At 38.7% G+C, this 26,952-nt stretch overlaps 4 protein-coding genes across 6 annotated transcripts; 3 read left to right on the plus strand and 1 right to left on the minus strand.

The window, feature by feature from the left end:
- Window positions 1–1,436: 1,436 nt before the first annotated feature.
- Window positions 1,437–4,528, plus strand: LOC126796166 (actin-7-like). Its single transcript, XM_050522931.1, has 5 exons — window positions 1,437–1,554; window positions 2,517–2,590; window positions 2,687–3,080; window positions 3,219–3,832; window positions 4,234–4,528. Exons 2-5 carry the CDS (start codon window positions 2,531–2,533, stop codon window positions 4,297–4,299), a joined length of 1,134 nt encoding a protein of 377 aa, XP_050378888.1. The 5' UTR covers window positions 1,437–1,554; window positions 2,517–2,530; the 3' UTR covers window positions 4,300–4,528.
- Window positions 4,529–5,128: 600 nt separating this feature from the next.
- Window positions 5,129–6,063, minus strand: LOC126796167 (RING-H2 finger protein ATL79). The gene has a single exon (XM_050522933.1). The coding sequence runs from the start codon at window positions 5,888–5,890 to the stop codon at window positions 5,240–5,242; it is 651 nt and encodes a 216-aa protein (XP_050378890.1). The 5' UTR covers window positions 5,891–6,063; the 3' UTR covers window positions 5,129–5,239.
- A 5,440-nt stretch (window positions 6,064–11,503) lies between these two features.
- LOC126794486 (uncharacterized) lies at window positions 11,504–19,804 on the plus strand. The gene is made up of 27 exons (XM_050521219.1): window positions 11,504–11,785; window positions 11,869–12,011; window positions 12,100–12,379; window positions 12,461–12,528; window positions 12,674–12,743; window positions 12,844–13,196; window positions 13,310–13,312; window positions 13,654–13,737; window positions 13,829–13,880; window positions 14,097–14,250; window positions 14,358–14,445; window positions 14,998–15,100; window positions 15,197–15,287; window positions 15,498–15,595; window positions 15,867–16,049; window positions 16,226–16,477; window positions 16,618–16,713; window positions 16,833–16,927; window positions 17,052–17,115; window positions 17,207–17,294; window positions 17,379–17,452; window positions 17,815–18,015; window positions 18,136–18,209; window positions 18,472–18,578; window positions 18,789–18,907; window positions 19,033–19,110; window positions 19,249–19,804. Exons 1-27 carry the CDS (start codon window positions 11,513–11,515, stop codon window positions 19,450–19,452), a joined length of 3,495 nt encoding a protein of 1,164 aa, XP_050377176.1. The 5' UTR covers window positions 11,504–11,512; the 3' UTR covers window positions 19,453–19,804.
- Window positions 19,805–21,972: 2,168 nt separating this feature from the next.
- Window positions 21,973–25,620, plus strand: LOC126794890 (probable methyltransferase PMT18). Of its 3 annotated transcripts, none has more exons than XM_050521685.1 (6): window positions 21,973–22,218; window positions 22,915–23,612; window positions 23,698–23,908; window positions 24,251–24,548; window positions 24,655–25,119; window positions 25,241–25,620. In XM_050521685.1, exons 2-6 carry the CDS (start codon window positions 22,923–22,925, stop codon window positions 25,464–25,466), a joined length of 1,890 nt encoding a protein of 629 aa, XP_050377642.1. In that variant the 5' UTR covers window positions 21,973–22,218; window positions 22,915–22,922; the 3' UTR covers window positions 25,467–25,620. The 3 variants fall into 3 exon arrangements, with proteins under 3 accessions (XP_050377642.1, XP_050377644.1, XP_050377641.1); XM_050521687.1 differs by lacking the exon at window positions 21,973–22,218 and adding an exon at window positions 22,346–22,478; XM_050521684.1 differs by lacking the exon at window positions 21,973–22,218 and having other exon boundaries at window positions 22,523–23,612.
- The last annotated feature ends 1,332 nt before the right edge of the window (window positions 25,621–26,952 follow it).

The following is a 26,952-nucleotide window of genomic DNA, read 5'->3' on the forward strand; positions in this document are numbered from 1 at the left end:
TTCCATTAACTAATTGACATATTTACAAGTACAGTCACACCACCGAATAACTATTATGATTGGCATATAATACTAGTAACATAACATAATAGTTACAATGATAGTGAGATTGTTGATGTAATAGTTTCTATAATTAACTATATTGACATTGAGTAACTGTCTTCGTAACTGTGTTTGTAACTGTCAACACATGAAACAATATGCTTTTCAACATTCATAACCTCATTGAGGAGTTTGATCAAACACCTTATATGCATCATTTCTTAACGCATGAAACAATAACAACGGAGCAAGGCAACAATCAAAGCATTATATATATACAAATTCATAACTAAACAACCTTGGTTCAATCATGGCAGTGAATTGAAGGAATTTGATGGTTGATGTGTTGCCAAAGCCAAGCCTCACCTCTAGTGTCACCGATTTTGAGGAGATAGCCCTGGAGTACACAAGGTCGATGCCACATTTTTAATCTAGTTTCTGGAGATTTAGATTGCTGAGTAGTTGTCGTTCCCGAAAGCTCAAACCGTAGCCTAACCTCCTCCTCCTCCTCCTCCTCTTATTCCATAGCGAGCACAACCATTAGAGTGGGCGACTCTGATGAGGATGAGAGAGGAGAGAGATCGGAGGGGATCTCGATCCTCGGGAAGTTCGGCTACTCGGGTGGTGATTTTAGTTTTGGCGTTCATCCTTCTTTTGTGAGAGATAGAGAGAGAGAGAGAGATCAGATTAGTTAGGACTTATGAGTGAAATTAGGTAAAAATATTATGAAGGGGTATAATAGTCTAAACAAATAATGAAAACAACCCTATTTTATCATTTCTTAAATATGAAATAAACTTTTTTATCATGTACGTACTATAACAATGCCTCTTTTTGTCAAGTGATAAACAAGGATATTTTTTTTATCATTTCTACCTTCAAATGACCATTTTCAATAATTTCTTCTTTGTAAATCTACCGGAGATATTTTCAAAATATTACATAAAATAATAAAAAAATGAAAAGATATCTTATTGACCTCAGAATGAAATAGCTACCTAATCCCAAAATTGAATGACCTACCTTGGACAATTAAAGACCTTCTTTGAAATATATATAAACCGTGATTGGCATGGAAAAATGGTTTCAAAAACATTTCGTGGCCGTTGATATTTATAAACTTTGGCCTTGTTTCCTCCGTGATTTAATTATATTCATAAAACCGCATATTCAAAGTAGTTCACCTCTTAGCCTTGAGAAGCTGAGAAATTGAAACTCAGTCCACCATTTCCAGCTGCCTTTTTTGTTCCTGTAATTTACATTCTGGAAAGTTCATTTTGGGCTCCACTGTCCACCCTATTTGGTAAAGCTCACTCCTTTTTTCCTATTTATTTACTGTTTTTTCTTGTTTATTAGTTTCTATCAGCTTTAAGATTAGACAAAGCAGAATCTTCCCACTTTCCTTCACATTATATTGTCACTCACACTGTTTGCCTCTTTTGGTTTTCTCTTCGCGTTTCTGCCTTGTCCGACTCCTCTCAGTTTCTCATCGACCCCAAATTCTCTCTAAAGGTTTGTGCTTCTTCTTGCTAAAGATTGCTCCTTTCCCTTTTGGTTATCTCTGATTTGGAATGGTAAAGGCTTCTGCTTTCTGATGTCTTTTGGTCTTAGTATGTGTACCCATTTGTGAAGTTGTGGTGTTTGATTGGTTTACTTGGGATTTGAGATTCTGAGTATTTTGATCTGATGGGCTCTTAGTTTAATACTTTATCAGATGCTATAGAGAGGTTTCTAGTGTGATAAAGATTGATTTTTGGTTCTGCATAGCTTGCAGTTTTATGGGGCAACTGGAAATTCAGGAACCCAGTTCTTTAATCTAGCTTAGCTGATCAAGTTACCGATTGTTGGTTGCATGTATCTCAAAAAAATGAAGGTTTCTAAGTTTAACCATGTTATTTTTATTGGGATTGTGTTTCTGCTTGGGGCTATCTTTGTGTGTTTTAACACCAATTTTGAAAATAGTTCAAAAACTGTGGTCAAATTGTATGTCGAATAAGGCAGTATTCTGTGGGCTTGAAGTAGAGGATGTCAGTTGTGCCTAGTTACCGGATGCTAAGCACTTGTTCAAGTTTGTAGTTACATAATGATATCATCACTTTTTATGGTTGACATTGTGAGATGTTGCTATTGCTGTGTCAAAATGACTTTATGTTGCAAGTGTGGAAATTTGCTTTGTTGTAATGGTATGATTGTGGTAGGCAATCTGCGGACCAAGATCATAACTAGGAGTTATGTGATATAAAAACTTACTTTTACATTAATTCAATGAAGAGCAGTTGTTAGTTGTTACACATTTACGTATGTAATTGATATAACAATTCCCAACTGCATACAAATTTTTTGAAGTCTTTACCTATGACTATCTAACGATATTAATGTGGGTGTGGTCAATGTAGCTGATAGAGGTGATTTTTGGCTAACGAGCTGTTGTATGCCTACTGGTTTCCTCACAGATCATCCTCGTTCCTTTGCAGGGCTACTTTAAAGAATGGCAGATTCTGAGGACATTCAGCCTCTTGTCTGTGATAATGGTACTGGAATGGTTAAGGTAAGGCTTTCTTCTTTTTTCACGTAGCAATGTATGAAAAGCTGGCATATCTTTCAGATTTCCTTGGTAATAACTTGATTATAATCTCTTAAACAGGCTGGATTTGCCGGAGATGATGCCCCAAGGGCTGTCTTCCCCAGTATTGTTGGTCGACCTAGGCACACGGGTGTTATGGTGGGAATGGGACAGAAAGACGCATATGTTGGGGATGAGGCTCAGTCTAAAAGGGGTATTCTCACTTTAAAATACCCTATTGAGCATGGGATTGTTAGCAATTGGGATGACATGGAAAAGATCTGGCATCATACTTTCTACAATGAGCTTCGTGTGGCTCCTGAAGAACATCCTGTGCTCCTTACTGAGGCACCCCTCAATCCTAAAGCCAACAGGGAGAAGATGACACAGATCATGTTTGAAACCTTCAACGTCCCTGCTATGTATGTTGCCATTCAAGCAGTTCTCTCCCTCTATGCCAGTGGCCGTACAACAGGTATGCAAATTGAAAAATTGAGAGTGATCTCTCTGTTTGTTCCCTTAAAATTCTTTACCCCTAAGGTAACCTAGTCCACAGTAATTTCAGACAGTAACTCTGATAACCTCTTCTTTCTTACCCCAAAACATTTCTTAGGTATTGTGTTGGACTCTGGTGATGGAGTTAGTCACACAGTTCCCATCTATGAAGGTTACGCACTTCCACATGCCATTCTGCGGCTTGATCTTGCTGGACGAGATTTAACAGACTCCTTAATGAAGATCCTGACTGAGAGAGGGTATTCTTTTACTACAACTGCTGAACGGGAAATTGTACGTGACATTAAAGAGAAGCTTGCATATGTGGCACTTGATTATGAACAAGAACTTGAAACTGCTTTAAGCAGCTCAACAATTGAGAAGACGTATGAACTGCCTGATGGTCAGGTAATTACCATTGGAGCAGAGCGTTTCCGTTGCCCCGAGGTCCTATTTCAACCATCATTAGTTGGAATGGAAGCAGCTGGTATTCACGAGACCACCTATAACTCGATTATGAAGTGTGATGTTGACATAAGGAAAGACTTGTATGGTAACATTGTGCTCAGCGGAGGGTCCACCATGTTCCCTGGAATTGCTGATAGGATGAGCAAGGAGATAACAGCACTTGCACCAAGCAGCATGAAAATTAAGGTGGTGGCACCTCCAGAGAGGAAGTACAGTGTTTGGATTGGAGGATCTATATTGGCTTCCCTGAGCACATTCCAGCAGGTACTCTTTTACTGCTTTTCAAATGACAACTCTATTATATTCGATTTCTTTTCCTTTTAGCTGTTTAATGATCCCTTTTGATCATATAATTCTGGATGATGACTGAGTTTACTAATAAAAAACTCAAGATTTTATAATCGGAAAACCAGTGTACTGTAATGTGGAATCCTTTCCTGATATTCTCAAGGAGTACGATGGAGGATGAGCCAAACTACAATTGCTTGCGTTCTTAACTTATCGTTTAACATCAGGTGGAAAGTGTGGCAAATTATGATGTACATTGCATGTTTAAGAACTTAAAACGACACAATTCTTTCATATTCATGAATTCTTGCGGTATCTTGTATTGGTACTATGATTGTAATCTAAATTTTCATTGATGTTTTGCTGGGATCATGCAGATGTGGATATCAAAGCCAGAGTACGATGAATCCGGACCATCCATCGTCCACAGAAAATGCTTCTAGACGTGATCATATTGTCTTCTTTTTTTCCCTTGGATTGTGTGGTTTAATTGGCGTTGTCAGAATATGGTGTGTTTCTTAGTCTCTTTGTAATCTTGTTCCTATTCTCTTATATATCAAATCAGTAGTCTACGCAGTTGTTTTGTACGCATTTTTTCTGTTGTATTGTGTTTTAGGGAAGCAAATTTGCCGACTACTATTCATTCACCCACCTTGTGACTATCTTTCTAAACTCATGTCATGTGTTTTTTTTCAACTTATAGTTAAATAATAATTGATCAATTGAGCGCATGATATGATTTTAAAATAATAGGTATAAGGTGGGTAAATAGAGGATGATCGGTAAATTTGTTTGATGTGTGCTACTCCTTTTCTCGGTTCTTGAAATAGAATAAATATGATAGCGTCATCGATCAGGTTGTTCATTTCCGATGCTTTTATTTGGGGAAGTGGAAACCACTTGAACATTATAGCAGACGTTACCAATAAGGATCCCTATAAAACAAACACAGCCATAGACTCGCATGACTTCAGTTCTGTTTTTTCACTCATCAATACACACCAAACACAATTTGTCGTAAAGCCAAAAAATAATGGACGGTTATGACTTATACTTCATGTGAAATTCTGACCCGGAAAGATGGTAGACATCACAAATGTGACATAACCATCTAACCAGAACCCGGAATATTCCGGTGGGCACGGCTAAGTTAACAACATAACTTATCGAAAATTTATCAAATTTGTTTACCAAATGATACGTACGTGTTGTATATTCTTTGATCTAATCTAAGCTTGCTTGTAACTTAATTTATGTCCGGCCGGATTGTAATCGAGAAGTAATTTTAGTGAGAAGAATCTATTATACCGTTGAAGAAACTTAAAAACTTGAACTCAAAGCTAGTTTACATACATGCCTGGAATTAATGTACAGTAAGGCCGGTCACGGAACAGTACTTTCCGGCAAGGGAAGTTGGTCTACCTCGGTGGTCTCCGGCGGCGGATGAGGAGAAGGAGGGAGACACGTGCTACGGCACGTGGGACAAGAAGAGTGAGAAGACAGCCAGGCCTGTATACAGTGAGAGTGGAACCCATGCTTACACCTTTGCAACACCCTTATCCCCTCCCCATCAACGAACTCCGACAAGCAAATGGCGCACTCCGCAGCGGCTCCCGCCAGCTCCGCCTTCATCTCCGGGGAGTACACCAGCGTGGGGCCCCCGTCGAAGCAGGGAGCAGCGGCCGCATTGGTCTTGAGCTGCACTTGATCAGCCAGCTCCTGGGAGTTCCGGCGGCGGCGGGGGTTGTGCTCTTCGTCGTTCACGATGTGCGTGCTGCGGAGGAAGCAGCGGATGGCGGAGTTGAGGCCGAGGGCGCAGATGAGGGCCGAGAGGAGGATGATGAGCACCATGGCTGCGTTGGCCTCGAACTCTTTGGAGCCGGAGTAGGGCCACCAGCGGCAGGCGTGAGAGACGCATGGTGGCGGTGTTGGAGGTGGTGAGGCTGAGAGTGGCGGTGGAGAGAAGCGGACTGCGCCGGCCTCAGATGTTGCTGCTACTGTTGCCTCTAGTAGTATTCTCGGAGGTGGTCTCATTTCTCTGCCAAACCTAATCAACTAATAAATTGCTATTTCTCTCTCCTTTTGATGATTAAACCAAAGTTTTGCAGAAAGCTTGAATGTTCCTTTTAGTTTCTGCAACTGTGACTCTGAGAGAGAGAGAGAGAGAGAGAGAGAGAGAGGTTGCGTGAGAAGAGAGAAGAGGGTGGTGATTTTATAGTGGTGAGAGCGAAAGAGAGAGTGAGGATGGTGGAGCAAGAAATGCATACGTGCACTTTAGGTTATACATAATTTTGCCTTCAGCAACAAATTTGTCATGTTCTTATATTCGTTCAAGGGTTTTTCACATGTGTGGGTCATGCAGTTCCAGTAAGAGTTATCCTGATCTGATCGATCTAGCAGATCGAGTTCAGTGTCCAGATGTAAAATTACCCGTCGCCAATTTTTCATGCATGATTTATGCTTTCAGGTGATAATATGTTTGCATTTACCATGCATTGATACAGTTAGCTAATTACTAATTACTCGTACTGTTAAGTTCCATGATTATTTGGTGGTTTAATCTTTTATTGGCTCCCTTAAGGCATAGTTTGTTTATATATAGTTGTGTTACAACTTACAAGTCTCTGATGTTATCTTGTCCAAATAAAAAAGGTCTCTGATATTCGGTTATAATGTACAACTAACTGTAGGGTTTATAAAGAAATAAAGGAATTAGATGATTCTTAATCCAAGTACATATATAGAGTTGCGCATAGAACCTATCATGGTAAAGAACATAAGATATTTCACCTAAAAGTTTGAGAGTTTGATAAGTTATCTTTGATAAACTAAAACAAAAAAGGGACTAAGATAATGACAATATCTATAACATAGAAAGTCATGTTCCTTGGGACCTTAATTTGGAATCGAAGCAGAAAAATACTTGGTCCTTGAAAGGAAGTAAAATTCCATATTTCCTTCAACCTGGGTTATGGTCCGTACATCACTCTAGCTAGTGAAGTATTGATGAAGGAAAGAGGAGAAACTTTAGCTGAGTCTGGCCCCTAGTTTTACATAGATTATGAGCTTAAATTCTCAAATAATCTAACTAAAATGTTTGTTAAATTAACTTATTTTATAAGTTCATAAACTCTAATAAAACTTTTGAGTATATTATGAAAACTACAAAATGAAACTTTTAGCTGCTAATTAAATCACAGATTTTAAAAAAATCACCTCGGGACCAAACCCTTTATTGATTCTTCTTTCTCATTAAGGAATATAAGCTAATCAATTAGTTTTTCTTCTTTCCCAATCTGAACAGGAATAGCTAAAACAAAGATTTGGCCTAAAGTCCTAAAGAATTTTTGATTTTGTGAAGCACACAGATATTTCAAAAGCGCATGGATCTAAGATTTCCTGGGGGTAAGGGAAAGAGATTTGGGAGTGGTGTATGTGAGTAGATCGTTGAATTTTTAAAAGTCAAACTCATATGATCCCTTCATAGTGACAGTATCAATATATATCCGAAGTTCCAAACAAGTCTTCAAACATATTCATAATCAAAATATCAAATAGCATGCATCACCCTACTTAATTTGATGCCAAATTTTCACTTTTATCATGCTTTCCTGAAACAAAGCTAAATTTAATTAGAGAAATATAAAGTGTTTCTTTGTAAACTAATCAAAATTAAGCAGATATATCAGAATACAATTGGTCCCATGCTCCCATGGAGCTTCAATTCATCTATATCTGAACTCCTCTTCCTTCCATTTAAAACACATCAAATTGCGAATGGCTCTTCTGGATATGATGATGATGTAAGCCTTAAATCCAATTGGTAACAATGGAGCCTTGATGAATTGGTACAGCCTAACAGGCAATGATGTTACAAGTTGTCAAGGAAAAGATTGAGGGGACTATTTCTATCATAATAATCAATGATATGGTGGAGAACTTGGTGGAGTAGATAACTACACAAACAAGGGATATTTGTAATTGGTTAGCTGCCTTTGAAGATTGAAGAACTGTGTGCTTTTTACCTTCTTGTCTGTCTGGAGATATTGAAAATGAAATGTAAGAAGGAATGGATAAGCTGATCACAAGGGTAGTTTGGACACATCGCAATTTGCCAAGAACATAAACAGCAACTTATATGAAACTTCTGGAACTATTGGAGGAAAGAGTGCGATGGGGCTCTCAATGAATTAAGGGCCCATGAATTAGAGAAAGACGTAGACGCTTCTAAAGTCACATCTTCGTCTCCAACCTTTGTGACTTGGCTTGCCAGGTGTTCGCAACGAAAAGACCTACATATTCCTGTCTCTATAACATTCGAGAATTCTGGCAATCTTTCTGGTTCGAATAAAAGATTAACAGAAGGGGAAATTCTTAGATGTTGGGTGTTTACGTACGTACGTACCCTAATGAATGCCTCAAAGGCTCCACATCGATCATTCTCTCTTCTTCCCAAAATGCAAGTGCCGTATCAAACTTCCAACGCAACATGGTAAGAAAACAGTTTGATAACAAATTTAACGCAAGTAAATCTATCCAAAAACAGTCATATATTTGTTATCAAACAGGTATACTTGGTCCAAAATGGAAACCCTAAAATGAGGTCCACAAGTGCAGTGAACTTTGGGACTTATCACTCCCACGGTCTCACCAAGTCGGCATGTACAAAGTTATTAGTGGCTACCCAAAACAAAATAGGCTACCAGTCAACCACACTTCGGAAAATTCTATGGTGCAGCGTTGCATGCGTGCAACGCCCTTAATCCACAGTCCATACACTCCACCTATTCCACGTGTATTTCAAGATACCCTATATCCATCGTCTAATTCGGTATGTATGGTATGCAGCGCTGCACCATAGACGAATCCTAGAACTTCCACGGTTACTCTCTAAAGTTCACAACCCGAAACAAACTACAACGCGCGAAACCAACTATTCAAACTGAAGTTGCCCTCATCAGAGGGAATTTCACAATCAGAATTAAAGTTCAAAGATGCAAAGAATGCAAGGAGTGGGGACTTGGGACAACGCCCATGCTCCTTAATTCAATGAGTTTGGCTAAGGCAACTCTCAACTCAATTCTATACAATTACTACACATGTGTCACTCATAAACGCCTTAGCGACCAGGGCGGTGGTTAGAACACAGAATTTTAATACTTTATGAGTTTTGAGTTCTCATTACAAGCGAAAGAGCAGAACAAGATCAATGGTTCTAGCATGTTCACAGTCAACAATTAGTGTCATTCACCGTATTCTAAGCTTCTAGCTGGGCCTAGTATTTAGCAAACAAACCGATGGGGTCAGCTTGATCAGGAGTATTCGAAACAGGACAGGAGGGACCTTCGTACAAATACTACCTAGGGAGGAGGGTAGTCTAGTCTCAATCAGCCTTGATCACACATATTACTGGTATCAGCAACTACTAAGATGTCACGCGCGCATATACAAAGAGTGAGAGGTCATGAGATTGCATCCACTTTCAAGTTGTTTTAAACCAGCTTCACCTTCTTCCACCAGCTCTTGGCTTTGGTTTCACATCGGCATCCTGCAGCCAACCCAAAAGGCAGATATTTTGAGTTTTCAAAAATTATTCAAGGAATGGATTAATAAAAATGTTGAATATCTTTCTCAGCCTTTTGGCTAGGATCAAGACCTATCCATGATGAAATGTTGGAGGATATACCTGTGGAAAGTGGAGGAAAATTGAGGTCTTTGCGGTAGAAGGATTATGCCAGTCATAGCAAACCCACAACACAATTTTGGAATCATGTTTAACAGAGTACTGCAACTCTGCAAGGAATGGGTGAATGGCAAATATGAGATACTGCAAGCAAATTACCGAGTACGCAAATATGGAACATCATTGTTGAAAATACTGCAAGTAACGGATAGATTGCACTTTGGCATGGCCTAAAAATCAGAAAACCTGTATTAGACAACTATATGCATACAACTACAGAAGATCAAACGATTACCCGAGGTGATAAATGATGATTTGTTGAGGAAACATGATGGTTTCAAAGGTATAAGTCTTGGCTACTAGACAAAGATTACTAGAATAGAGAAACAACATATAAATTAGATGTGAGAAGAACCTTAAGTCTCTGTTTGCTGTCCTTATCCCAAAAACTGATAGTACCATCTGACCCAGCTGTAGAAAATGTGAAACAAGCGGCACGGTAAGATCATAATTAGAGGATGAGTAAGAATGAGCAGAAAAGAAGCTATGTATAGAGTAAAATTTCAGAATCAGAATGAGATGAACATAACAAAGCAGACCTATGACAAAAAATGACATCCAACAATTACCACAAATAAAATCTATGTCAAAGTTCCAGTAGGCTTCATATAAAAGAAGATATAACATCAAGAAGAACCTATGACGGGATAATTATAAATTCGTTAATGTCTCAATATGGCCATCAGCAAAACACTCCATACCTTAAATGGCAATCCATCACTATGAAATTTCCAGAATTCTTACCCTTCATTATGCCATATCTAGTAACATGTCCAGTATTTGAAAGAGTAATACAGGATTCCCAAAAGAACTGGATCCACCAAACTCAAACTTATAATATTGGACTCTCAAAAAGATGCCAAAATATGCTACAATAAACAAGCATGTCTTGCAAGACATAAAAGAAGGTGCGATCAAATGTTATAATGACAACTTTTCTGTCAGGAGAAAGTAAGATTAATAATGGCATAAGTCCATGAAAGAAACAGGTTGTGGTTTTCATTTTCCTAGTTGTGATCCCAACAGAAGACTACATAAGATCACGTTCGTCTGTTGTACATTGAAGTATGTCATACATACAATGATGTGTGGTGATAGAGTGGGGTGTCATAACATGCACGAGGGTGTGTATGTGGTAGTGTGTGGAGGAAAAAGCTGATGTATGCTATACAGCGTGTAGGCTAGAATTTTCCCATAAGATCTTGGTAAATAAATGTAAAACTGTTCTAACTCTATCATCCTATGACAAGACAACAAGCAAAACAATCCAGTGCTTACTGTAGATTAAGAATCTCTCTGAAAACGAAAATCTTTCACATAAACCACTCCTTTCCTACTTATCATCCCAAACTTTTTGTCCAGGCCCTTCTCACTTTAGTAAAAATAAAAACCAGGAACAAAATGTTACTAAGCAGATCCTCAGTATAAACAGCCAGAAAATAATGACACAGAAATTATGGAAACCGAAATCTGACAAGATGGAAGTTTATAGAGTTGACTGAGTAAATAGTGTTGTTTTCTCTGTGGCATTTGAAGGTAAAGTTTATATCTTTGTTGTTTTTCATCTAGATGCTGCACTCCGACCCTCCCTTCAATAGAATCAACCTGGCAGAACATAACATCAGAGCCATCATTAATTGTTTACAGTATGCAACATATCAGTCTCATAATTCACCATCAAAAAATAAAAAGGAAAAAAGAGAAGTAATAGAGCAAAGATTATCATGAAGAGGTTTATCCTTTGTGTTGAATCCAATAGGAATGAAATATAATTTTGAACATTCATTGCCCCGGGTCAGCCAACTGGCAATTTGGGCCTATTATCCAATTGACCCGGCCCGTACGAAGAAATATATCCCTCTCGTCTCCCATTTTAACAAACTGGAATGACTGAGAAGCCGAGCAAAGACGTTATGACGGCGACTGTATCACAATCGCCGGTGAGGTGGTGGCGGACGGCGTTTCTCACCGTCAGAGACGAAGCCCTCACAACTCCTCCTCGCACTCCAATCCCCGAGCTCCTCCACAGCTTCATCTTCTCCCACTCCCACACTCTCCTCTCCGCCGCCCCCGACCTCCCTCCGCCGGAAGTGACGTCAGATTTGCTCTTCTTAACGGAATTGCTCACCGACAAGTCTCACGGAGCCGGAGACTTAACCCCTACCTTCGCTCACATAATTCACCTGGTATGGCTATAACCGATACCTTCGTTTTCTTCATCCTATGCTTCGATTCTTCATTTCAATCTCAATGAAGTTCCCGATTTCAGATCCATGACGTCAGCCATCGCCTTCCTCTCGAAGTCAATTCAGCTTCGTGGACGGTGATGCTCGACGGTTTCGGCAACATGCTTCAGTCTTTCATTGCTTCTTCTTCCTTTACGCCGATCACGGAATGCTTACAGACTCTGAGGTCAGCTCCTCTGGTTTTTTCGAGTCGATTTCGAGCAAATGTGTGCTGTTGTTGCAGATTTTTTTTATATGAATTACTATTGTTTTAGGCGTGTGATGAGTATCTACCATAGGAAGTGTTCAACTGGTGATGAGATTCAGCTGGTGAAGTTCCTTCTGCGAGTGATTGAGAGCTGTCATTTGGAGTTGAGCAGCTTTTCGCATTCGATTCGCAGCCAGAGCTCTGCTTCTGAAGTTGGAAAGAGGAAGCCAATGCCGCGATACGGCAGCTTATGGGAAGTTCAGACTCTTGCATTCAATATGCTTGGAGAAGCAATCTCTAGAGCCGGCTCGTTGTTTCCTGTGGATGTCTGGAAAGCATCTTTTGAGGTAGCAATCCGCTTCTAGGCTTGTGTTTTATAAGCATGAGTATGTACATTTTCATTATGAGGCCCTTTTTAATTGAATCAGGTTTTTCGGAAAGTGATGGATGTATTGGCAGCTAAAAGCCTTGTTGTAGAAGACACTGTAATGTCGAGGTAAAGCTTCCTTTGAACTTTCTGTTGGCTTTCTCTAAAGGAAAATGTAAATAAAGATATAAATGTAAGCATGAATATAGGGGTACTCCTTGTCAACTTGGTGTCCATATGTCGTCCTTACATATTGTTGCCTTGTGCTTTGCAGGTTTTATTTATCTCTACTGCAATGTCTGCACTTGAGTCTTGCAGAGCGTAAGTGTTCCCTCTCTGACCATGTAAGTTGTTAATGTCTTGTGTATCACATTTAAGATAAATTACTGAATTTACCTATGCAATAATTATCATTCATACTTTCTGAAGATTCTATCTTTTCAGGTCTCAGGATTTGTAGCTGCTTTGCGAATGTTCCTTTCCTATGGTATTAGTAGTAGAAGCCAGCTTGCCAGGCCGGCAACTGCTCAAAAGGAGAGTGAACTTAGTGTGGCCAGCCTTAAGTCTGGTTCGGAAGATCCTAAACTAACTGATCGCCGTCCATATAGACCTCCACACCTACGGGAAAGGAACAGTTCAAAGCAGATTGGAGCTCAAAATTTTCAAGGTTTATCAGATCACGAATCTTTCAAACTTGACTTCGCCTCATCAGATTCAGATTACAGTGACAGTGATGGTTCACTCAAAGACACTGAGAACATTCAGAAATCGAAGGTCAGAGTGGCTGCTATTGTTTGGTTCTCACCCGGTTAATCCCAATTTCAAATAATTATAGATGTAGCCTTTAAAACTCCCTTCTTTTTTATTTTTTTCTGTTGGTATTCTTGTTTTTTAATCTCATTATCAACAGTCTGTCACACGATAGGAAAGATGTTCCCCGTCTTAAGACTCTTGCATCCAGGAGAAATTTAGGTCTCCTTTTTGGTGCCTAATCTGTACATATCTACCAAAAGTTGAAAGCAAAGAACGATGTTAAAACTTAATATACAGAAAGATTGAAGAATGTTTTTGTGCTTCATTAGAAGTACCTTCTCTTTAAGTTGATTTTGTTAGCTGGAATACCCAATCTTTTGGCGAAATTTGAAAACACAGGACAAATCAAACAATAACATGATTGATTCTGCATGGTATGCTCAACTTTGAAAGTGCAACCATGATAGCACGATTAACATTTATTTTCATTTTTATATTTAGGAAGGATCTATGTCAAGCTGATTCAAAATCATTTAGTAGCCAATGGACACTGCTGTTGCCAACCAGTGATGTACTACAACCTAGGTAAGCATAGGATGTTCCCAATCCAATGTTGATTATTCATCTCTCTCTCTCTCTCTCTCTCACTTATTTCATGCTTCCATATGATATACAGGAAGTTTGAAGCAACACTAATGACGTGTTTGCTGTTTGATCCCTATTTGAAGGTAATGTCTACTCTTTCTTTTATTGCCATCAGTTCCTTCATTACCCTTTGGTGAATGATTTGGCAACTATACCTGTGATGTACAAAAAAATGATTGCATTAGTTCAGAGAATGAAAATGTTATGATATTTAAAACTTTCATGTCTTCTGATAGTCATATAAATGATTTTTCTTCAGTGGTGCTTCTAGCTGACACATGCTTCTGTATGGTGCCTAGGCACGGGTTGCATCAGCCTCAACTCTAGAAGCAATGTTGGATGGGCCTTCATCTGTTTTTCTGCAGGTAGCTGAGTTCAAAGAGTCTTCTAAACAGGGATCTTTTACAGCACTTTCAAGTTCCCTTGGACATATATTAATGCAGCTTCATACAGGTATGTAAGAGATGAAATTATGTGAAAATTCAGTTTCGGTGTAGTTATTCTGCATAGACATACTATTGTCTTCTTTTGATATTAAGACGCTGATGTATCTGATGCAGGTATTTTATACTTAATTCAACGAGAAACTCATAGTAGATTGCTGGCATCCTTGTTCAAAATTCTCATGCTTTTGATATCATCTACACCGTATGTAATCTCCAACCAAATTATTTTCATTGTTAATCTTATTTTCTTTCTTTTTGCAATGTAACACATTTGCTTGTTTAATCTTCGTATGCTGCCCTTAATCCGTATTCAGATTCGAAAATGTTGTGTTGGAATAATTAGTGTGATCTTGTCCCTAATTCAATTGAATGTAACAGAAAAAGAAGGTGGCACAAATGATATGAATTACAGCTTTAAGTGCATTGGTGTTATCTTTTGGGTGTGATCACCCACCCCCCTCTTCTTCTTTTTTTGGATATATCTTTTGGCTGAGTCAGTTTGTCCTCCGCATTAGGATCCTATGCAGAAGCCACGATGGCATTTCACGTCCTCAATCATATGGCAATATTCAACATTTATGGAACGATGATGGATCCATTATCTCAATAACATATCATTCATATTATAAGATGCTTGTAGAAAGTCAATAAATCCTATTTGTGATGCTGCATTGCTGATTCTTATTTAATTTGTTGTCTTATTTAAGCATAATCTTATGTGTACTTATTGTTCCTGCCAATCATCATTCTACAGATATCCAAGAATGCCTGGAGAATTGTTACCAACAGTATTTAGATCTATACATGAAAGGATACAAAATGGATTTCAATTTAAAAGTGATCACACTGGCCTGCTGGTTAGTTTTCCTTTTGCTCTTTACATACACGATATCTGTGATGCATGCTTCTTCCTCACTGTGATATACAATACTATTTCTGATCTCACTGAACAGGCTGCTTCTTTTAGTTGCATAACAACAGCTCTGAATACCTCACCATCTTCCGCACAAATTAGAGAAATGCTTCAAAGAGAGATATTTAGTGGTGAGCTTATGTTTTTTGCGGTATAAACGATACTTTACTGATACTATATTCATTTGCTAGTTCTTAGACTTTACAGTCCCACCCAAAAGAAAAAAAATCTTCCTGGTCATGTAACACTTGATACTTCATTGAGCTTTCTTTCCCCGCTATTAACAGATCTTTAGAAGTTCATCAGTTTCTCTTTTAACTGGTCCTGTGCCTTTTCTCCAGGTTTTGCCGAGGCCAAAAAGAAGTCAGGTTTTCTTTCTACATTGTTTCAATATTCAGAACAAGTTAGCAACCCACCGATATGCTTTGAGGCTCTTCAGGTAATACTGTGTCTAGTGTAGGACGACTCGGAAACCTACAATTTGTCTGTAGATTTCTCATTGGAAGTTCTGATTTTCTTCTGGAAAACATTGTTGCATCAACATACCATCAACTATCAAGAAAATGCTTATCCCGTTCCTGATAGTGTAATCTCTTCTATGCAATAGAAAGTCTGATTATTCTGTAGAAAGGCATGTGGCATTGTTCATGCATGCCATTGTTATAATCAAGAAAGATGTCACATTACATTACTTATGTTTTCCCTTGCAGGCGCTTAGGGCTGTGTCACACAATTACCCAAGTATAATATTTTCCTGTTGGGAACAAATTTCCACCATTGTTTATCGCCTTCTGAGGGCAGCAACTCCTGAAGTTCCTGTAGGACAATGGAAGGGGCATACTGGAAATTCTGTTGAATTTATTGGCGAGAGGATCATTACAGCTGCAATAAGAGTAAGAGTCCTTTGCTGTTATTAAGTTTTCATTCCCTTATTTGATTAAAATATATTCTTGGTGAATCTGTAAGTGCCTTACACAGTGGAAGCTTTTTTCTATAAACATTACGACTCTTTCCTATTTTTATATCTATAAATATACAGACATAATGATCTAGATCCCAATTATCTCAGGTTTTGGATGAATCTCTTCGTGCAATATCCGGATTTAAAGGAACGGAAGACCCTTTAGATGATAAACTACTAGACGCCCCATTTACCTCTGACTGCATAAGGATGAAGAAAGTTTCTTCAGCTCCTTCATATGAATTAGAGAATTTAGAATGTACTAGAGATGAAACTACATCGTGTCAGTCTGGAATCGAGCAGTGGTGTGAAGCCATTGAGAAGCTTATGCCTTTAGTTCTACAACATACTTCTGCAATGGTTAGTTAAATAACATTTCTTGTTTAAACAATTCTAGATTTTCTGATGGTCCTTTCGGTACCTAGGAGATTAAGAAATGTACCTGCATTTTGCTGATTATAATATCTTGACCTTTTTGTTTTCTTCTTTTCACTTGGAAGGTAAGAGCTGCCTCAGTTACCTGTTTCGCGGGTATAACTTCGTCTGTGTTCTGTACAATCTCAAAGGAAAAACAGGACTTCATTCTTGCATCTTCAGTAAGTTTTTGTGTGACTTCTAGTTTCAGCTGCACTATAAATTGCTGTGTATTCTGATGAATGGAATAGAAAATCCTTGTTAGCTTATGGATTTGAATTTGAACTACAAAACATCGTAGGTTCGTGCTGCCGTACACGGCGATGCACCTTCAGTTAGGGCAGCTGCTTGTCGAGCTATTGGAGTCATTTCATGTATTCCTAAAGTTTCTCAAAGGTGATTTTGTTATGTTATTAAACTGCACCAAATTATCACTCAAACTTGTATTTAACGAATTTGGTCTAGCAATTTTGCAGTGTGCAAGTTAAGACAAAAAGTTTACTGAGAACTCAAATTATAGTGCAGAGACCCTTGATAAGTTTGTTCATGCTGTGGAGCGTAACACTCGTGATCCTTTGGTTTCGGTACTTTTCTTATTTCTGTTTTTCTTTAGCAAAAGCATTCATGCTCCATTTTAATTCTAAAGCAGGTGTAATCTTTCTTGTGATTATTCAGGTCCGAATAACTGCTTCTTGGGCTTTAGCAAACATATGTGATTCTATCCATCATAGTATTGGTGATTTTAGCTTGGAAAACACTGGAGGTAGGAGTCATGTGGTTAGTTAAGTCTATTTCTCTACTACCTTTGCTTCAGCTTTTCAAACTAATGTTTTTTTTCCTTTTATAGGCTCTCTTAAAATTTCTCAATTGTTTACCTTATTAACTGAGTGTGCTTTGCGTCTGACTAAGGATGGAGACAAGGTACATGTGCTAATGAGCGACATTATTTAAATTTTATAATTGCTCGTTGAGTAACTTATTCCCCCCCCCCCCTTTCTCCCCCCCCCCCCCCCTCTCCATCTGTTTACTAAATAATAATATAGGAAATACCATCTCTATGTAAATTATAAGAATGTAAAATTCTTGTGCTCGATTCTGATTACTCTCTCTCTCTCTCTCTCTCTCTCTCTCTCTCTCTCTCTAAATAATCTAGGAAAGACTACCTCTCTTTAACGTTTAAATATAAGAATGTAAAATTCTTGTGCTCGACTCTACAAATTTATAGTATTCGAAAATCATATGTATTCTCACTGTTCTGAGACCTTTTTTTCCCCTCCTAACAGATTAAATCAAATGCTGTAAGAGCTTTAGGGAATCTTTCAAGATCTGTCAAATGTAGAGTTGAATATGAGACCCCTACAGGGGATTATGGGAAAGATTGTCAAAGAGATTTATCATACCATCCAGCTGCTTTGAGAGATTCACGTTGGCTTGAGAGGGTTGTTCAGGCATTTATTTCTTGTGTTACAACTGGTAATGTCAAGGTATCACAATTCTAAGTTTATTTGTAAAGAATGAGTAATTAGACGGTTAATGGACAAGAATGTTTATCGTTATTATTATTATATTCTGTTCTGTACTAAAACTTCAAATGTATCTGACAGGTCCAATGGAATGTTTGTCATGCTTTGAGCAACCTATTTCTGAATGAGACATTAAGACTGCAAGACATGGATTGGTAAAGTGATTAAACCTTGTTTCTGGTATCCGTTTATAATATGAAATGCATTTATGTGCTTAAGTTTTATATATGGATTTGTATTGGATGAACATGATCTTTGAAACCCTCACAAAAAAAAAAGACTGGAAGGTTTTGTTATACTGGAAAGTACTATCAATAACTTTTGGTTATGGTGAATAGATAATGAGCATATGATCTGTACAAGCTTCACAATAAGCTTGCGACAAAAAAAAATAACATGCGCATGTTTGTCTGACAGGGCTCCATCCGTGTTTAGTATTCTTCTACTACTATTACGGGATTCTTCCAACTTTAAGATCAGGATCCAAGCTGCTGCTGCTCTGGCTGTTCCGGCTTCGGTATATGGTGAGTAAGAGCAGTTACGCTTATTTCTAATATGGTTGCTTTTGTGACTAGTGGACGCCTTATCAAGTAATTATCTTCTGCAGGATGTTCACTGTCATTTTTTGGATTCATTCTTGACAAGATTTTTTGTTTGTTTCATGTTGTGGTAGTTTGAAGTTATTTCTTCGTAAAATCTGGTAATTGAAACAGACGCCAATTTGTTCGATGCAGATTATGGGGAGTCTTTCTCAGATATCATACAGGGTCTGGAGCATATATTAGAGAATCAAGGTTCAGACCAGATTGCATCAGCATCGAATTTCAAATATAGGATAGCCCTTGAAAAGCAGGTCAATAATCCAAATCACTTGCACCTGAGTAGCTATGTGGCCCAATATTGGCTGAACATATTTAATTTGTTTGGGCATGTGTGGTATATGTTGTGTTTAATTATTGTATCTTCTGCTTGATTCAGTTAACTTTAACCATGTTGCATGTTCTTGTCCTCGCTTCAAGCTCTGATCATGCACCGGTGAAAGATTTTCTTGTAAAAGTAAGTCATGCATACATCCTGGTAGCACCACATTTCTCGTAAGAAATATGAGTTGATTAATTTTGTTCCATATCAAGAAATCAGTCCAATTGCTGATATGTTTGTACTACTGGCTTTTTTCTTGTTTGCTGCATACAGAAAGCCTCCTTCTTTGAAAACTGGTTCAAGTCACTGTGCTCATCATTAGGAGAGTCAAGTAGTCAACCAGAACTTGAAAATAAGAAATCCCTTGAGAACCCAAAGAAAGAAATGATCCGCAATGCGATTCGATCACTAATACAGCTGTACAATGGCAGGAAGCATCCTGCAACTGCTGAGAAGTTTGAGAACAGCATACAGTGAGTTCTCTCGATCTCCCTCGATGAACTTGTGTACTACATATGTGGAAAACCCCATAACCAAGACCCTTCCATAGTCACCTAGTATGCAATGGCATTTCTGGGACAATATGTGAGGGGGGTGGTTTTCGACATACTGAATTCTTATTTCTATTACAATTCAAGTCACAAGGTTAGAAATTAGGATCTAAATGGGTCAGTGTTGTATCAATGTGCATGTATCATGTTAGCTAATAGGGCACCTTATTTGATTTGTAACCTTATTGTATGGTGCATATCAGTGTATGGATTGCCTAATAACGAGAGGCTTTCTCTTACTTATGAAGAAGTGCGTGGTATTACACGGTTACATACAATGTTGTATCAATGTGCATGTATCATGTTACCAAGAACTTACTTACAAATGAAGAAGTGCGTGATATTACATACAATATTGATGCTCATAAGTCATAACAATGATAACAATGCGTCACATCAATATGATTAACATGTCTATATAAATCAAACAGGCCGTCATTGTGGATGCGAGGATAAGTACTTTACGTATTCATATCTCGTTTCTACTAGCATCTTCACTAATGAATATGAATGAATTGTCGTCTTTTCGACTAAAAAACAAGTACTGGATATGGAGATAAGCAGAGCCTTACACTTGCCTAAAGCAATTCTATGGGAAAAGAAGGATAAACGATGAGGGGAAAAAAGCCAGGATGACAAACACCACTTTTGACCAAAGAAAATGAATGGATGAAATAATACATGGTGACCTCACCTTTAATTCTTTAAATCTCCTAGCTCACTTTTTGTGTTCCTCATGTTTCAGACTACGTTCTACGTAGAGATAGGTCGCCATCCCGACTTTGTTTGTTTATTATTGTCCAGATTTAGACCATTTACACTTCTGTAGTTTCTTATTGGAAACCTTCAATCGAAACCCAAGTGCTTCTCCACTTTAGACTCCACAAATGTCTTGAACTGAGGGAGCATATCACTATAGTAAACCATTTGCTTGATCTTCATTTTCGCAAGGGAATGTGCTACCTCCGTTCCCCTTATCTGTCAATACCGCAGATACCATGATATCATTCCCATTGTTATTGAATCAGCTATTGATTTTGACTATGAAAGTCAGATTCATGACTTCTCATTTACGAGGTATATGTATGACCAGACTAAACTGTTGTGCGCATAACACACAAATGATTCACATCATATAGAAAAGATGAGAAATATTGAACTATATTCACAAGTAATGCAACTGAGCATTTCACCCGTAACCTATAAGATAATAAGAATGCACATAATATTAATATTCAAGCTCTCAAGTCTTCATTACCAAAAAAAAAGCTCTAAAGTCTTATCACCTTCTTTTCAGTTGAAAATTTGGCAATACATTCCAACTTCCTCACCTCCAAAATTTGGCAAGGGATGTAATGTGCATGATCCCTTGAGACTTTTAATTCCTTATCCCATAATTCCTGCCTACCTTTGAATTTTAATATCTGATTAATAATGCAACCAAAATTATGAGATACCGAACATACCATAGACGTAGACCGTGGACCTCACCGCCCATTATATGTCGTGTAGGCAACTTGAATGTCGTTTTCTCAGGGCTTGGCCATAGTTGCATGTAAACCTTAACAAACATACACACGCCCATTGATGAGCTTCACGTGATAAACTGATAACTCTATGCAAATCTAGCTTAATAATAATGGATCACTTCCATCCTTTTCCATTTTCTGCACGTACACTTTTTTGTATTACGCGTCGACAGTTTTATAATCTCTGGCTGCAAATCCCTAGCATCATTTTAGCCATTAGGTAGACAGACTGACAGAGACATTCATATCCCTTCAACCACCCATTCTGAGTTTAACACTTAAATTTACAGATGCTCTGAGATGGGAGAAACCCTAATAGTTTAATCCGGGTTTGGATTGTTTAGCAACCCAGAACAGCTACTGCTTTGCTTTGTGTGTTTAATTTTTTTTTGATACACTTCGTGTGTTTAATTTAGTACATAAAAGGGTGTGAAGAAATTTATAAAATACCACCCACAGTGTTCCCACTTTGTCCAAGAGGGGCCAATGGCTCAGTCGCTCAGATTAGGTTGAAGTTGAACAATGAACACTGTCACCTTTGTCAGTGCTTTTAGGACTTGGTTGGATTCTGATGAAACCTAAAAGGGTTCCCAAAATTTAATTTTAGTCAAGCTAAAATGACATTACTAAAATAAAAAGAAAGCAGAGAGAGCAAAGATGGTGAAGAGCAATTTGAGGCTGGTCAGTCTCTTCTCTTCTGTGAAGGCCGCAAATGTCGTTTTGTAGAAAAAATCCTCACTTAAGAGAGTCCCTTAATTACTCTTTACTCTATTTTTAGGTCCAAATAAATTGGGGTGCCCCTCAAATGCCTTAAAACTAAACCCCCAATCACAAACTGAACCGCTCTGCACACAACTCTGTCTTCTTTCTTCTTCTTCTTCTTCTTCTTCTTACCTCTTTCTCATTCCAAATAAACAAAGAGAAAGACATGCACAGTTGTTGCGAACCCCACACCAGTTCTAACCAATCACCACTTGCCCGGTTCCTGTAATCGCAGAGAACCCTTTTAGCTTTCATTTTATTGTTAATTATTAAATCTTGAATTTCCTAATTCATATAAGGAAACAAATCTCACTTGTATGTGGGATACTACCATACTGGGGGAGGAGTAATCAGAGAGATATGCACAACTAGACAGGCCTTGGTTGAGATTTTCCTCTCAGGTAAATAATAAAGGTTCTGGTTTCTTTGTTTTTAAAAACATTCACAACTAGTACTACTACCACTTTGGCCTTTTGGACAATATCCATTTCCAGCTGCTTCTATTGTACACGTTTTCTGTGGGTTTCCTTAAGAATCCGTTGATTGGGGGGTTGGGGGTCTTTTTGTGGTTTCATGACAAGAAACTTTTGGAGGTAGAAACAAGCAAAGAATAATAGCAACTTAGAAGCTTCAGGGACTTCAGAGGAGGAGGGTCTTCAAAGTTTGTAACTTTTGTTTTTAGGTTCAGCTTGTGTTGCTGGCAGTTTCAAAGTTTCTGATTTTGTCTTTGGTTTTCTTGTCGTTTTGATAGTTTTGCTTAATGGGATCTTGTAGCTTTGGCTTTTGAGTTTTGGATCTCTGTGAATTTTGCATATTGTGTTCTTGATTTGAAGCACCATTAGGAAGGTTTAATGATGTGGGGATGGGTGAGGTTTGGTAAAGATTGGATCTTTACGTTTTTATTTGATAGTTAAGAGTATGATCTTGATGTTTCATACAAAGATATGTGGTGGGATGTGGTTGGTTAATGACTGTATGTGGGGTTGGTTTTACAATTTGTTAATGAAGTTTGGAACTTTGACTATGTTGATTGATGGCTTCTTCAGCCCTGTGTTGTTGTTGTTCATGTTTTGTAATTTGAATTGAAACTTTTGCAGGGACCAAAATGGCTAGGGACTATGGTGGTGGATCACCAAAGCACCACCAGCTTGAATCCAAGAAGAAGAGGCTTACTATGATCTTTGGGGTTAGTGCACTTTGCGTAGTATGTTACTGCTTAGGAGCTTGGCAAACCACTTCTGCTCCCGTCAGTCGGTCTGAGCTCTACAACAGGGTTGGTTGTGACGAACTTTCTAGCAAATCGAAGACCTCCAATGCCACATCTGAGCCTGCTCTAGCTCACTTGGATTTCGAAAGCCATCACCAAGTGGAGATCAACAAATCCGAGGCAGTCCAGAAGTTCCCACCTTGCTCCATGGTATACAGTGAGTACACTCCTTGCCAAGATCCAAATAGGGGAAGAAAATTCGATAGGAAAATGTTGAAGTACAGAGAGCGGCATTGCCCCACCAAAGAAGAACAACTTCTTTGCTTGATACCTGCTCCACCAAAGTACAAGACTCCTTTCCAGTGGCCTCAGAGCCGAGATTTCGCTTGGTATGACAACATTCCACATAGGGAGCTTAGCATTGAGAAAGCTGTTCAGAATTGGATTCAAGTTGAGGGTGACCGCTTTAGATTCCCTGGCGGAGGTACCATGTTTCCAAGAGGAGCTGATGCTTACATAGATGATATTAATGCGCTCATTCCTCTTACTAATGGTCAAATCAGAACTGCAATTGACACAGGCTGTGGTGTAAGTAACATATCAAACTTAGAATTTACCACTCATGTGTATAATAACGTGAATGCTTATGAACTTTTATTGTTGAATTATTAAGGTTGCAAGTTGGGGTGCTTACTTGTTGAAGAGAAATATATTGACAATGTCTTTCGCTCCAAGAGATACGCATGCAGCACAGGTCCAGTTCGCATTGGAGAGGGGAGTTCCTGCTATGATTGGCGTCATGGGATCAAAAAGGCTTCCTTACCCTGCGAGGGCTTTCGATATGGCTCACTGTTCCCGCTGCTTGATACCATGGCAGAATGATGGTAAGCATGCATGTAACTCTTGCATAAACCAGTTAGTTTAATTTATTGGACAGATACCAGATGTAGGTCACTTTGACAGTGACTTGCATGTAAGGAATTTAGGCTGACCCAGAAGCAGGACTATGCTTTGTGTACTAGTTGCAAATTTGTTGAGCTACATGCCAAGTGTGTGTGTGTATATATGTATGCACGTTATGGACATCTCACGATTTTCACCTAACAGCTTCGATATAGAAACTGATAAGTCCCCTTTAACTTGAATTGTTCAAGTAGCTGAAAAGAGTACAGTTGAGTACTAATAGTTTACTAATTACATGTTCATTTTCTTTTGAATTTGAGCAGATGGTTTGTATCTAATTGAAGTGGACAGAGTTCTAAGGCCAGGTGCTTACTGGATTCTTTCTGGGCCCCCTATTAACTGGAAAAAACACTGGAGAGGATGGGAGAGAACCCAAGAAGACTTAAAACAAGAGCAAGATGCTATCGAGGCTGTTGCAAAGAGCTTGTGCTGGAAGAAAGTGATTCAGAAAAATGATCTTGCTATCTGGCAAAAGCCCCTCAATCACGTTGAATGCATCAGAAGCAGGAAGGTCATTAAGACACCACATATATGCAAATCAGACAATCCAGATATGGCTTGGTACTGCTACTCCCCCCCCCCCCCCCCCCCCCCCCAGCATATTCATGATCTTATATTATATTTATTTGATTTGCTGATTCTGTTGTTGACTTATTGTGTTTTAAAGGGACAGAAATATGGAAACTTGCATTACACCTCTGCCAGAGGCAAGCAATCCAAATGACGTTGCTGGTGGGCCATTGGAGAAGTGGCCTGAGCGGGCATTTGCCGTCCCTCCTAGAATCAGCAGTGGTTCAATACCAGGAATCACCCCGGAGAAACTCAAAGAGGATAATGCTCTGTGGAAGGAGAGGGTGGAACATTACAAGCGGATTGTACCAATTTCCAAAGGAAGGTATAGGAATGTGATGGACATGAATGCTTACCTTGGTGGATTTGCTGCTGCATTGTCGAAATATCCAGTCTGGGTTATGAACACAGTTCCTGCAAATACAAACCAGGACACTCTTGGTGTGATCTATGAAAGGGGTTTCATTGGTACCTACCAGGATTGGTGTGAAGCATTTTCAACATACCCCAGAACTTATGATCTCATCCATGCTGGCGGTGTCTTCAGCATATATCAGGACAGGTAAAACCTTCTAGATCACAGTTTACCTCAATGCCTTTGGTAGTGTAATTCCTAATATCATGATCTAATGTGCTTTGCATAACAATTTGGTCTTATGTGATTTGTTTTACAATTACTGAAGGTGTGACATCACATACATATTGCTGGAGATGGATAGAATTCTGAGGCCGGAAGGAGCTGTTATATTTAGGGATACTGTGGAGATACTTGTGAAGATAAAGGCCATTACAGATGGGATGAGGTGGAGGAGTCAAATTATGGATCATGAGACTGGACCTTTTAACCCGGAGAAAATTCTATATGCTGTCAAAACTTACTGGACAGGTGAAGCTAAAAAGCAGAGCTAGTAGAGTTGTAGTAGTGTATTCTTTTTTCCTTCTGCTTGCAGCCCTTTTGTGGGTTGTGTTTCTCTATTGTTCTATATCATCACCACTATTATCCTCTGGGATTTTGTAAACCAATATTATTCATCTAATTGAGAAAAGTGATTAGTTTGGCTCATTCGTTATGCATTATTGATTATTCCTCTCTGGTAAGTCGTACTGCTTTTACTTCCAAACAACAGGTATTATATATAGATTGTTCACTTACTGTAATAAGATTTCACTAGGCTGAATGCAAACAAACTCTACAATCTCCACGCCATGTATTGGAGATAACCAAAATATTATGCTCTTACTGAACTGGAAAATGTATACACAGGCATGTATCAATGAAGCATAAGTTTAACGAAGGAAAATGTTACAACTTGAGTAGGCTGAAACTGAGCCAGACAGGCGCGTACTGCGTACAGCGTACTACGGTCACACTACTACTAGAGGCTCAACTAAACAGATGCCGACTCAAAGTCCGGCCGGTCAAATTTACATCCGGCCAACCAAAGCTCGAGTTTTCAGATTCGATAGAACTGGTGCAGCCTTCATTGTTTTTTCTATTTTTAAAGATCAAAACGAAGGGAGAAGACAAAGCCAAGAAGAAGAAGCAAAACTTGTGCATGGTACAAGAGAGTAGTGAAACTTGGGAACAAAAACCTGAAGAGGTAGATAGCAAGTCCCCCAGAATCTAGAGGTTAGAAATTCAACTGTCCCAGTCCCAGAGACCCAGACCTATGGACATGAATTAATAGCGACTAACATTAACCCCAGCAAATTGATTTAGTGGTAGACCACCTTGTGTATCTATCAATTTTCACGTACGTAGCTGCCGTAATGGCTCTGTATTATTTATCGTTCAAGCCATGACCTATTCTAGATATAGTCATAGAAGCATGCTAGTTGCCGCAATCAGGTCGAAGTGGACTTCTCAACATTTTTGTGCTTCCTTTTGTCGTGCTATTAATTATCAAACGTTCTTGTCACAATTATGCTTCTTAAATATTTAGTTGAGAGAGAGAGAGAGCGTGTGTGTGTGTAATGTATTAACAAAAGATGATTATGTGCGATACCTTATGACATTTTGGAATCTCATGTTGTTACGAATCAAATTATACATGAGTTTTTTCTTGAGGTTTTAGAATAACTTTTGATATTTGAGTGTTGTCAAAGCAATATTGAGACAATGACTTTTCACCCTTTTGTTGTAGTATCATGTCAAGCCCTCTTCTACTACCAACATCGACAGTTCGACACCACACATTCGGCATATGATTCACACATGATCGACCTGATTCTCACCACCGTAAGCAATTCTTTAATTTGTCAAACACGCTATCTAAGCTTAATTGTAAGACAACTAAAACCTCTACCAACACTTGGTTGACTTAAAAAAGAGAAACATCAATGCAAATGCCATCGCTTGACAAGCTCTATTTTCTCTCACTTACAACTTTCAACC

The sequence above is a fragment of the Argentina anserina genome, chromosome 5 (genome assembly GCF_933775445.1).
Source record: "Argentina anserina chromosome 5, drPotAnse1.1, whole genome shotgun sequence".
NCBI classification, from domain to species: Eukaryota; Viridiplantae; Streptophyta; class Magnoliopsida; order Rosales; family Rosaceae; genus Argentina; species Argentina anserina.